The sequence below is a fragment of the Leptonychotes weddellii genome, chromosome 2 (assembly GCF_054177405.1).
Source record: "Leptonychotes weddellii isolate Sample4059 chromosome 2, ASM5417740v2, whole genome shotgun sequence".
Classification (NCBI taxonomy): Eukaryota; Metazoa; Chordata; class Mammalia; order Carnivora; family Phocidae; genus Leptonychotes; species Leptonychotes weddellii.
In genome coordinates, this window is record NC_138370.1 from 36,886,277 (window position 1) to 36,899,125 (window position 12,849).

Sequence of the window (12,849 nt, forward strand, 5' to 3'; positions counted from 1 at the left end):
CGCGAGCGGCACCCCTGGGCCTCCGCGGCCACCAGTTCGAATCCTCGGTATCCGGTGTCCAGGGGCAGGGAGTCCCCTGCCTCCGAGTCCCCAAACGCCACAACGCCATCCGGTTGCCGCCCTACCTCGCAGACCGCGTTGCGTTTTCTTTGAGGGACGTCGCGTCAGTTCATCCTCCAGATCAGCCCCCACTTACTCAGGAAAGCCTCTCCTGTGATACCCCCCACCCCCTCCAGGTGATGACCAGACGCCACTTCCAGGTTGCCATCATCCTGGTTACCTTTTACATTTATTTGTGTAATCCTTTGATAAATGTCTCCGCCCACCTTCCAAACGTTCCAGAAGGGCAGGAAACACTACTGATTTTGTATTGTTTACCCTTGGTGTCCCCCCTCCCAGCCCACTCTCCTGCCACCTATCCCCAGGGTCTGGTGTCTAGCGGGCCTCTTTACTTCTGAATTAACAAGTCCCCAGGAGGCAGTGGAACGGTTGGAGGGCTACCACCCCTCTGCCCAACTGTTGTCGACAGGGGACAGGGCTGCCTTGTGCGCCTACCAAGTGTCAGGCACGGGGAATGCGGCAGGGATGAAAACTGGGAAGTCCTTGCCATGGGGAGACTCAAGGCCCAGTGAGTGTTCAGGGTGGGGATGGGCAAGACATAAATCTACAGGAGGTGGGGATATGAGGAGAAAGGAGAAGGGGAGCGTGATGGGGAGCGCATGTCGAGATCCTGTTTCATGGAGTCATTCTTCCCTTTCTTTGCATTTTGGACCTTGCTTTAGCGCTGCTGACATTCACGTTCGGAATCAGAACATGTGGGTCTGTGCTGTAGAGTCCAGCTAACTTGTTGTAGACTCCTTGAAAAATTCTGTATAGGTTTGATCTTGGTTTCAAACAAATTACATCAGGGGCACCTGGTGGGCTCAGTCTGAGGGGCGAGCAACTCTTGATTTCGGGGTCGTGAGTTTGAGCCCCATGCTGGGTGTAGAGATTACTTAAATAAACTTAAAAAATTACATCAAAGTCCACTGAGGAAGGTCAGGTCTCTGAAGGCAAAGTCACCCGCGACTTGGCCCCTTGGCCCTGGTATCAGCCCCTCTTCCCTGGGTCACCTTTGTCGCTTGCCACCAGGTGGCCTGAGACAAAATTCTGACAGTTCTGGAGGACGCAGCAGCTGGTTCAGAAGCCTCGAGGGGAAGGAATGGCAGCCGGCCAAGGGTGACTGTGGCTGTGGGTACCCCGGCCCCGAATCTCAGAGCTGCACTCCCCTCTTGCAGAAACCATCTCTCAGATTGGCGAGAGAGCTTCTTCTAGACCCCAAATGAAAGAAAAAGTCACCACAATGGAAACTCGAACTAACCCTCCCTTCTTGCCCCACTTCCCTCCCGCGGTCACACTTCCGGCAGCCACCACAGGGTATTTTAGGTTCGAAAACAAAGCGTCAGATCTATTTGAGCAACTTTTTTTTCCATTGGAGTAAAAGACCAGGGGCCTGTGGCCACCCTGGCCTCGGCCACTTCCCCAGGGAACTGACGCGTTTCCCCTTCTCTGCTGAGGACCAGTTTAGCAATTCAGACTGGCCACTTTTAGCTTCTCCTTTCCTTGGCCGGGCAGCAGGCGAGGGCTCAGAGGTAGGGCCACTGGGAGGATGGGTGTGTGTCTGGGTGCCTTCCTTCTGGACTTCAGGGGAAGGCGTGGTTCCCCTCCTCTTACCCCTCCCTCTTACCCCTCTCCAACCCCCTAAACCTGCTTGCGCATACACACACACACACACTCACACACACAACTCCGATAGCTACTGCCCTAAATCCATTTGCTGCTTCAGGAGACTGCAAAGTGAGATCTGGGGTTAGGCCCTGTCTGGTCCTAACTCTGCTCCAAAGAATGGTGTGTCTGTGTCACCGGTGGGCTGGTGTGTATGTAGGTTGTGAACAAAGTGGGCATGCATATGTGGAGACTGCATGTTCATGCAAATCCTATGTTCACTAGTGCCCGGGCCGAACAATGCATGTACACACAGCTTGCATGGATGTCTAGAAAGAGCTTGGCAGAGTTGAAACCCTGGAGTGTCTAGCGGGTGCGTACACCATGTGATTTTGTGTGGGCTGGTGTATTTACAGTATGTGTGTGCAGGATGCGTATAGTAGAGGTGTGTGTAAGTGTGTGCACGCACGTTTGTGTATTGTTGATGGGCTGGCCTGGTTCTCAGGGTGCAGGGGGAGGAAGACAGGAGAGCTCTGGACAATGGTGACCCGTGTCCTTGTGGGCAAATGCACGCAAGGTCCGTCTGTGGGCCAGGGTTTGAGGGCAAGTTAGTGAACTGCAGGTGTGAGTGTGTACCTGGGGGACACTGGCCAGGGACTGGCCAGTTTGTCTTCATGTGTGCCTTTACCCTTTACTTTTGGACCCTCACAGGCCTGTCAGGCCTCTCTCCTCAAGCCCCCCTTGCCCCTCCATAGGCTGCTGCATCTCCCCTGGGCTCCAGTGCCTCCCCCTTTCCTCCTCGTTGGCCTTCCTACCACCGCTGCTGAGAGCCGTAGGTCTCCCAATCGCACGACTCCTGAGGGACACCTTCCAGAGAGCAGGGACCTGCTAGGTTTCTTTTGTAATTTCTTCCATTCTTTGCACACGGCAGAGCCTCCGTCCGCGCTGGAGGCTGGCTGACTATACGCTGGCTTCAGCCGCAGCATGTCTGTGAGGGATGTGCTGCTTTGTGGTGACTTCAAAGTGTACGTGTAGCTTCCTTGTGGACTTCAGGGGAAGCTTCTGTGTGTGTGTGTGTGTGTGTGTGTGAATGAGTGTGTAAGCATGTGAATATGTGAGTGTATGTGAGTGAAGGTAAGTATGAGTATATATGGGAGTGTGAGTGTGTGAGCATGTGTGGGTGAGTGAAAATGAGTAGTGAGGGTGTGTGAGTGTGTGAGAGGGAAGAGTGTAGGGGTGTGGGTATGGATAGAGGGTGTTTGGACTCCTTTGGGGTGCTGCTCACGCTCGCCCTTCTGTCCAGACCCTGAAGGAAGCCCACTCAGCCTGCCTTTCTGACAAGCTCAGCCCCTTTCCTTTGAACTGTCTGCTCCCTGCCCAGGTGACTTCTGCCAGTGGGGCAGACCCCAGTTCATGAGGAATCAAGGGGGTGCATCTGAGTCCTGTCCTCATTCAGAGCATGTCGGGAGGCTCCGCAGTCACATTTCTACCCTCCATCCCTGGGTGCAGACACAGGGCCCGTGTGCTCCTCCACTTTCTCTCCACTAGACTCCCTGAATGGGTTTCCTCCAGCCTGGATCTGGGGAGGATGAACTCTGTTGCTGGTTGTTGTTTCTGGGCACAAGTTCTCCTGAAATCCCAAGGTCTTCAGCTCCCCACATCGGCAAACCTCTTTTTAGTTTGGCCCTCCCGGTAGGGTTTTCTGCAGCCAAATGCACTTGGCTCTTTTGATCCTCAACCCCAAGGTTCTACTGTGTTCTGGTGGCTTTTTCTTAACCTACTCCTACTCCTGCCCAGCCAAAGGGACAGTGGTAACAGTTTTCTCTGCCATTCCCCAAAACAAGCACATAGAGTTGCAGAATATTCAGCTGGAGGGGACCTCAGAGAACACCGGACCCGAGCTATTTTAGAGAGGCTCAGAGAGGGCAGCTGACTTGTCCAGGCTCACGCAGCAGTGAAAGGTACTAAAATCGGGCCTCCCCTCCCGGCCAGCAGTCCTTCTAGCTACGTCAGACCAGATGGCCATGCCTTTCTTTTCTATTTCCTTCTCTTTCTGCCTCTTTCTCTTCCTTTCCTTTTTTCTTGAACTATTTCCTTTTTTCCCTTTGAAATGTCCTCTTTGTGTTAAGCAGGACGGCTGGCATTTGGTGGCACCAAAGTGATACTCAGAGCCAAACCTCTGTCCTGGCACAGTTCTCCTCAGTCTTTTCCAAAGGTTTTTCTCTTTCCTGGTCCCTCTTCCCCCAGGATGCTCAGGGGGACCCTGTCCTTCCATCTCCCTGAGCCAGCCTATTCAGCTCCGGTTTCTCCTTCCAAGTACTGAGGAGGCAGATGGGAACCCTCAAGGAATCAGCTCCTCTCTGTAACCTTAGTTTCCTGGTCTTGAAAATGGAGCGAGGGTCTCTGAGGGGGAAACATGGGCATCTGTGTATGTGTGTGCGTGTGCGTGCGTGCACGTGTGTGTGTATGCATGCCTCCCGTGTCCCCCAGCAGCTCCGGGGGGGGGACATGGGAAAGTTAATTAGCACCAGGATGAAAGGTGCTGTGGGATAATTACAGGTAATATCAGGGTGGCCGGGAGGGTGGGGCAAAAGACCCCTAGATCTCGGGTTGGGGGGTGGGCAGCCCCTAGCCCCACTCTTGCAAAGTGCATCAGACACCTGGAGAGGCGTGGGGGGGGGGTGGAAGGAGCATTCTGAGTGAAGGGTCTTTGTCTTTACAGAGAAATGCTTGTTAGTTGCTAAGGAACTGGGCTCTCTTCCCTGATCCAAGCCTCCCAATGTTTTGCTGAGCTTGGGAGGGGGATGCCGGGCTGGGGCTTGAGGATCCCTTGGCCGCCAGCCCTTTCCCTGGGGCCTCTGAGACTCTGATGGGACTCCTGGGAGGGACTCTCATCTGGGGTGGGCGGCTCTTTCCCACTGCCCGAAGCCACACTGCTTGCTCCAGCCCAGGTGGGGAGCAGAGCAGGTGAGGTGGAGGCAGGGAAGGAGAGGAAAACACGCATTCACTGAACAGTCTGCATGCCAAGCACTGCGCCTGGGTGCCTCGCCTGCTCTCTCATCTAACTGGTGTAACAGATCTTTAAGTAAGGCACTTATTTCCATGCTTTTCTCATTATACTGTTTTTTTTTTTTTTTTTTTTCCGTTGGAACACAGGTCCAGAACAGTTGAGGAAGTTGCCTGAGGTCACGGGGCTATCAATGGTAGAGAGTCTATGTGAATTTGGGTCTGCTCAGTAAGAAAAGTTGTGCTTTGTAAACGACACCACTTAAGGCATCTACCAGGCTCGCTTTCTAGCCCACAGCTGCTCAGCTGTAACCTGGACCCACCACCACCATCATCATCATCACGGTCAGGTAGTCTTCGCATATGGCTTTCTTTCCCTCCTTTTCCACCTCTCTCCCTTCCCTGAGAGCAGTCGTCACACAGGTGAACTTCCTGGGGAGAGGGGTGATTCCATGGGTTGAGGGTGGTGAACTGTTGGGGTAGCCGCCTTGGGCAGGTGCGGTGGGGGGGCCGGGCCGGGCTGTTGCGGTGTCCAGGAGCTGGCCCTCCCGCAGATCACACTTGGTCTAGAAGAGCTGAAGCTGGGGGAAGGGCAGATGCTGGGTGAGACTCCCCTTAAATTCTTCTGGGACTTGCAGCCTTCCTTCTCGGCCCACCTGGCTTCTGAATAAATAGAAGGTCTGGCCTTTATTTTTTGTAGCGCAGGGAGTAAAAGGAGAGCAATGTGTCTCCCCGAGTACTGAGAGTGACAGGCTCAGAGTTAACAGCAGACGCCACCACGACTCGTTACGGAACAGGGAGGAGGTTCCTTAACTCCTGGGAATGTCAGTTTCGTCCTCTATAAAATGAGACCAGCAGCCCCGGTGTTATTAGCTTGCTGGGATGGTGACGGAGAGAACCCTGGCGGGGGCCTGGAAGCAGGGCGGGAGTGCGTTACATGAGATACCGCAGCGCCTGGCCTGCAGAAAGCGCTCAGCAAACGCTATCTGATCATGATGATGATAACGTGCGCTCTCCGATCCCTGCAAAGGGCTCACTACATTTCTTAGCTGCTTCGTTAGAGATCTCGAAGCAATCTATGTGCTCATTTTGTTCCTTCCTGGAGGAGGCAGTGAAAAGAAAAGGGGCAAGAGGCCCAGGGTCTTGTGCGGGCAGAGAGCAGAGTCAAGGGTGGATTTCCCAAGGTATCCCTGGCCCTCATGCCTTCCTTTCCTGGCACTGGACCTCCTTCTCTGTGGCTTTGAGGACTATCTGGCAGGGCTGGCTTCAGCCTCGAGCCTGGGCCAGCTTTGTTCTTTTTTCACGTTTTGGGGCCAGGAGGGTGGGGGTCTCTCCTGCAGCTGAACTCAAAGCCCAAAACACCAGGAGAAAAGAAAAGAGGAGGGGGGGAGGAAGGAAAGCAAGCCGATAATTTCCTCGAAGGATAAACATCCGATTTTTTTTCCTCACCCAAAATAAACATGCTAGCCACAAGGAATTAAAAGCAGAAGAGGGGAGGATGTGTCTCGATTTGGGGCTGCTCTAGTAAGCTGACCTGCTATTTATCCCGGCCTTGGGCACTAACCGGAGCTGCCAATTACACTCCGGGCCTGGTGGGGTGGGGGCTGCAGGGAGAAAGGCCCAGGGGTGTGAGGTTCACACATACCCAGAATGTCCCTTCTGAGGCTGCCTTCCGTGACATTGCAAATGGACACTTCCTTTTGCTTCTCCTTTTAGCCCTGCTGACAAGCTTGCCTGGTGGGTAGAAGAGAGTGGGGAGTTCCTACCTGGGCCGGCATCAAAGGCCCTTCTACAGAACAAGAAGTTAGTGTCCACCACCTGGTGGGGGAGCTAAGTCTATCAACGTGGGGGCGGGGAGGCGGGGAAGCGTTGTCCAATTCCCTTCACAGACTCAGTCTCCCACCTCATCGCGTTCTTCAGATCCCCACCACTCGTGTCTTCCAACTAGTGAAGATATGCTCAGCTGGGCTGAGCGGTTGGCCAGGGCCCCTCTGCCTTCCAGCTAGTGTGGGCATGGCTCTGAGAAGGTAATAACCCTGCGCCCAGCTGCAGCCTGCTCTTTCATCTGGGGAATCTCAAGGCACTGTGTACTCATGAGTCACCAACACTGCTGTATTCTGGCCAAGGAGAGGGGGGTTATTAACTCTTGGAGGGAAACTGAGTGGGGGGTGCTGGGGAGAGGATGGCGGAGCTGAGAGGACTGGAGCTGGGGTGGGGGGTCGTCAAGGAACCAGAGTGCAGTACGTGAATGAGACCGTAGCAAAAGAGGTACCTCCAAGGGGGCCTTGGGTGGGAAAGCCAAGTGACCTTCAGAGGACATCCAGGGGAGTTAGGCGCCGAAAATCCTTGCCTCGCAGACACCAAGGAGTTCCTTCATAGTTTTCTAAAAGCATAAATCAGATTGTACCCTTTCTTCCCCTCCAATCTATTTATTATCCAATGGTTTCCATTGCTTTCAGGGTACAGTCCAAAATTTCAGCATGGCTGCAAGGCCTGGCGTGGTCTGGTCTCTGCGCATCTGTCCAGGTGGCCACGCTATTGGCCTGCAAGCTGCCATGCGAGCCCCTGCCAGCCCCGGGAGCTCGGAGGTGGTGTTCCCTCTCTTTGGCATGGGCTCCAACCCCCAGCCCCATTCACCGTTAACCTCTACCACACTTTTCAGCCCTGAAGTTAAACAGCACTTCCCCAGAGAGGCCTCGCTTGGGCCTTTACTGTGCCGCTCCTCCACAGAGCAGGTCTCCTTACACCCTCACAGCATGCGCCACATCTGTTGTCATTTGCCTGTGGTCATCTGATGAACATTTCCCCTCATCCTGGACTGTAAGCTCCATGAAGCAAGCCTTAGGTTTTGTCTGCCCTGTTCACATATGTATCCCCAGCACCTAGCAGAAGGTCAGGCACAGGGACGCCTGGGTGGCTCAGTCAGTTAAACGTCTGCCTTCGGCTCAGGTCACGATCCCAGGGTCCTGGGATCGAGTCCCGCATCGGGCTCCCTGCTCAGTGGGGAGCCTGCTTCTCCCTCTCCCTCTGCCTGCCATTCCTGCTGCTTGTGCTCGCTGTCTCTGACAAATAAACAAATAAAATCTTAAAAAAAAAAAAAAAAAAGTCAGGCCCATACCAGGTGCTGACAAGATTTGCCGAACAAATGATGCTGAATGTCAGAGTTGGAAGGGACCATGGTGATAAACCAACTGCCCCAAGTCTCCTTCCTACCTTGATTTCACAACTGAGGGAGCAGAACTTTAGAGAGGACTTGTGATTTACTCAAGGCCACAGTGCCTCAGTGACAGTTGAGGCCTAGGGACCCTCACCTCCTGCCTATCCATCTCTCCCAGCACGCCCTCCTCCCCCCGCCACAACAAACACACACTTGCGTTTACAGGAAAGCCCCAGGTCCCAGTGCTGGACGGTGATTGATTTCTTCTTCTTAGTTTTTGAAAGACGACGGGTTAGGAAAGAACACATCTAACCAGTAAGCCCTGGATGATTTTTTTTTTAATTTGGAAGAGAAGGGGCTCCCTACCCAGCGGGGGTGCCACACGCAGACCGTCGCTGGTGGGCACTGTGGACACACACACCCGCAGCGTGAAGCCTGATGTCTGGCAGGCAGTTATCTCTACTTGGGTTTATCCTTCGGCTCACTGTTTCCGGCTCCGGGGGTCTGGTAATTGGGTGAGTCCTGGTAATTTTGGGTCATAAATTGGGTGCTTGCTTCAGGTTCGCTCAGGTGGAAGCGGTTCAGGAATCTGTCCATTTTCCAAGAGCCTGGAAGGACAAACAGACCAGAGGAAGGCAGTGAGGGACAACCATGGACTGGGAGCTGGCAGGGCCTGACAGGGAGGCCAGCTCTGGGGAAGTGGAGACAGCAAGTGAGGACCTTGGTCATTGGGCTGAGGGTGTCAGAGTGCCTGGGGTCGCCTTCTGGGTCCTCGCTGGATGTTAGCAGAGTGTCTGGAAAGAGGCTGCTCCCCAGGGAACAACGGGGACTGAGTCTGGACTGGGTCAAGGCCTGCCTTTGGTCTCCTTCCCCAGGGCCCTTTATTTGGCATAACTCTGCCTCCTCACTCACACGCAGGAAGGAAGTGCCCTGTCGGGTGGGCTGCCTGCTTCCTCCACCCACCCCTCTTTTTCCACAGGCTCTCCTGACCCCATGACTGAGGCCTTAATGCTTCTTTCCTTCACACCAGGTCACCCCAGCTGCTGGGGCTGAGACTGGCCCAAGTGTCCATGTCCTTCTTCCAGTCTCCTCCCCAGAACCCCAGCTGTGGCAGAGGCTGAGGGGCAGGGCATATGGCTAGGCTTCTCCCTGCTCCTAAGCACCTGGATCCTGCGGGTGCAGAGTATGGGTGAGAAGTCCCCGGTTGGTGCCCAGGTGCTCCTCCAGGGGAGAAAGCACAGGGGTGTGGGGGGAGGTGCCTCTTCTGGGGCAAGTGTGGACAGGCCTGGCAGCAGGGCAAGAAGGGCGCAGCCCGGGGCACTGGGGAGAAGCTGAGGGAAGTGGTCACAAGTGTATTCCCACGCTCTTGTTTCCCAAACCCTGGGCCTCCAGCACCCTCTGCGCATGATTGCCAGCTACAATCCAGGATGCCCAGCTTAACTTGAATTTGCGATAAACAACAAATAATTTGTAAGTCTGTCCCAAGCATTGCATGAAGCATACTTAAAAATTCATTCCTTGTTTGTCTGAAATTCAAATTTAACTCAGCATCCTGTTTTTTTTTTCTTTTTCTTTTTGGCTAAATCTACCCACCTTCCCCGGGTGGACGGAGTGCTCGGGGAAGACCTTGCCCGGAGCAGAGCTAGGCAGTGACTGATGGGCCCTGGCCCGGCGGAAAAGAGTAATCTCTAAGGCACAGAGAGAGCAGGACGACAGCTGGCAGCCTCGCCTTCCTCTTAGAGCTGCCCTTTCTCGGCCTGTGGTCCTCTGTCTGCACCCGCTACTCTTTTCAACAAGGAAGACAGAAGTCCCCCGAGGTGCTCTTACTCCACTTATCATCCTTCCCCCCCCCCGCCCCCCCCCCACCGGGCTGTTTGCACTTCAAAGATGTTTTCAAGGAAAACAAAAATGTTTTAATCCAAAGAAACAAGACAATAATAATGATAATGCAAATAATAATAATAATAACACATCTATATAGTGCTTCCTATGTGCCAGGAACTCCATGCTTATTCATACACTTAATCCTCACCAGGGGAGACTATTTTTATTCCCAGTGCACAGATGGGAGGATGGGGCACAAGATGGGGTTCTGGTGAGGATGCTTCTTAGGGGCAGGGATGGAGGAAAGGGACTCTTCAGGTTCCCGCAGGTCTGATCTGGTGACTGCATGCTCAGATTAGGGACAGAGGCGCTGGGCCCTGAGAGAGCCTCTCCTGGGGGGAGACTGCTGCTGGGTGACAGGTGGGCCACTGAGTGCGGTGGGGTCTTCCACTGGGAGGGGAGGCAGGGAGGCACTGGTCTGGCGTGGCCTTCACACCCAGAAAGCCTGGCTGGCTGGAAAAGAACTATGGTATCATGATCCTGGGAAAGTGTGTGCATGTGTGTATGTTTGTACGTGTGTGTGTGTGCACGCGCGTGTGTGCAAGCCCGGAAAAGGGCTCATGGGTGAACTGGTGTGTGACAGGCCTGGGGACAAAGGGGCCTTCCCCACTGACTAGGGCAGGAAGAAACCTTGGTGGCCAGGAGGGAATTGAAACTCTCATCACGAGATCAGGGCAAGTTGGTGGAAAGAAATCCCCTGTACCCTGAGGGAGATCTTGCAGACTTTGCCCTCCCCGAGCTCAGAGCGCTTCTCTTGATGGAGCTTGGAATGCCCTTGGAGCTTCCCAGCTCCTTCCTGGTCACATTTCGACGATGCTGTGGTTCTCGGGCAGCTCCTCAAACCAGCCCCTGTGTCCCTCAGGAGAGTGGGTACAGCGCGCTGGCTGCTAGCCTCCCGCTGTCTCCTCCCCTGGCTTGGCCGTGACTCCTCACACCCCCGTTTCCTGCCACAAAGGGCAAGAGGAACTGACCCTCTGCAAGTTCTGGAAGGAAGAGGGGTGAGTCAGACCCTCAGGGGTGTGTGTGTGTGGGGAGAGATGGGGAGCTGGGAGGCTGTGGCTTCGTGGTCACCCTGTGGAGGAAAGTCCCCTCCTGTGTGGCACTGCTCTGTCCCGTCCTGGAGCTGCAGAGAGGGAGCTGCTGCTGGCTGTGCTCGGGCCCCTCCCCTTGGACCCTTGGGCCCACCCAGGATGGGCTCTTCCTAGGCCCAGGGCAGGGGTCGTGAGTGCCCTGCAAATGCCTCTGGAGGGAGAGAGGAGGAGGGGGTCTGAGCCTGTTTCCCGAGCCGCATAGTGGCTAGAACACGGAGGCCTGTGTCCTCAGGGCGGGCCACCGTATCTGACGTGCCGCTTGTTCCCTGAACAACCCGAGGGGGCACCGTTCCCATCCCGCGAAGCCTTATGCCGCCGCTGCGCCTAGAGGCCAGTCTCTCACCTATTGGTTGGTGCCAACAGGGAAGATGTTGGCGATGAAGGATATTAGATGTGAGAGATGTTCCAGAAATGGGCCAAGGGGAGAGCTGGGTAAGCTTACCTAAAGCCATCAGGGGTTTGTGTGTGCCTGATCTCTCCTAGACAGTGACTTCAACAATTGGGAGAGGGGCTCCAAGATTTCAGCAACTCATCCGCCGAACTTGAGTCCCAGGGGCTGCAATGGCTAGAATGTTCAGGAATCGCCCTGGGGCAGGTCTTGCCAGTCACTCTTTGCCCCCGGCTTCCCCAGTCTGTGGGGTTGGTTTAGCACTGTTTGGGAGTGGTTCATCACGTGGGCCTGGACAGGCCTGGTGGGCCTATCAGGGTTAAACAGGCATCCCAGGACTGAGAAATATTCTCCTGGTCCAGCCTCTCGCCCTTGGAGGCCTCGTGAGGATGGGGTGGACAGCTCCTCTGCTGGAATGGGCAAGCTCTGGGCTGAGGGCAAGCTGACAGCCCACCTCCTGTCTGCTGGGCATGGGGGGTTTGCTTGCACCGAGGCCCTACTCCCGCCCTCAACAGGTTGATAATACAAGGTAATGAACACTGGACTAGTAACAAGCTAGGTCTTCGCAGAGTGATCTTGGCCAGCAGCACAACTTTGCGGCTCCTGGCAGATGGGGTCCCATCCCTAGCATCGCGCCTGTCCTCTTTAGCAGGACCACTCTTAAGACTTCCCAACGGTAGGGGCGCCTGGGTGGCTCAGATGGTTAAGCGTCTGCCTTCGGCTCGGGTCATGATCCCGGGGTCCTGGGATCAAGCCCCGCATCAGGTTCCCTGCTCGGCGGGAAGCCTCCTTCTCCCTCTCCCACTCTCCCTGCTTGTGTTCCCTCTCTTGCTGTGTCTCTCTCTGTCAGATAAATAAAATCTTAAAAAAAAAAAAAAAAAAAAAAGAGTTCCCAACGGCACAGGACACAGTGTTCCCTGGGTGTCCTTGCTCTAGCCAAGAGACATTCCCAACTGATTTGCCATTGGGTCCTCAGCAGGCCCTCAAGTGTTTCCCTCTCAGCCCAGGAAGTGGGGGCTGGGAAGCCCCCACTGGGAGGGAGGCCTCCATTCAGGCAGGCTGGAGAACAAGCTGGGGGGTGGGTCCTGAGAGTTGGGGGCGGCCTCCTCTGACCCGTTGTGTGAGTTGAGCTGCTTGAGCCCCTGCTGGTGAGGAGCCGCCCTCTGCCCCAGGGTGGGTGAGTTGTGTCTAACCAAGGCGGCCACCCCTTCCTTGTCTCCCCGTCCCCCACCCCTTTTCCTAGGGGCACTGTTGCTTCTTGTCAGGGGACAGTGGCCCTGAAGACAAAACAAAAGTTGAACGGCAGCCTACTAACCGCCCCATCGAGCGCCCAGCTCAGGTCTGTAATTTGTCTGGCGCTTTGCAGGGGCCGGTTGCGGTGACAGAGGCACTGATGTCCTTCCACCGAGATTAATGATGTCCTGGCGCTGGTAGGCGGGAGGCCTGGGCCTCTTATGTTTTGGGCCATTAAATGACATTCAGAGACTTCCACTCAGGAGCTGAAGAGCCCTCGTTCCATCACATCCAATTACTCCTGGAGAATATTTGCTGAGTGGCTGATCCTGCTGGCTTGAGAGGCTCGGGGCAGAGGGGACCACTTTGACTTTGGCAGGAGTGAG

The 12,849-nt window shown here is 55.0% G+C and overlaps 1 protein-coding gene across 4 annotated transcripts in view; it reads right to left on the reverse strand.

Annotated features, from left to right (window-relative positions):
- Nucleotides 1–8,183: 8,183 nt before the first annotated feature.
- PEBP4 (phosphatidylethanolamine binding protein 4) overlaps nucleotides 8,184–12,849 on the reverse strand; it is a 252,133-nt gene continuing 247,467 nt past the window's right edge. For all 4 annotated transcript variants that reach the window (XM_081810224.1, XM_081810222.1, XM_081810217.1 and 1 more), the window contains exon 7: nucleotides 8,184–8,475. In XM_081810224.1, the coding sequence (XP_081666350.1) occupies nucleotides 8,327–8,475 (149 nt within the window). In that variant the 3' untranslated portion in view covers nucleotides 8,184–8,326. The remainder of the gene's footprint in view (nucleotides 8,476–12,849) is intronic.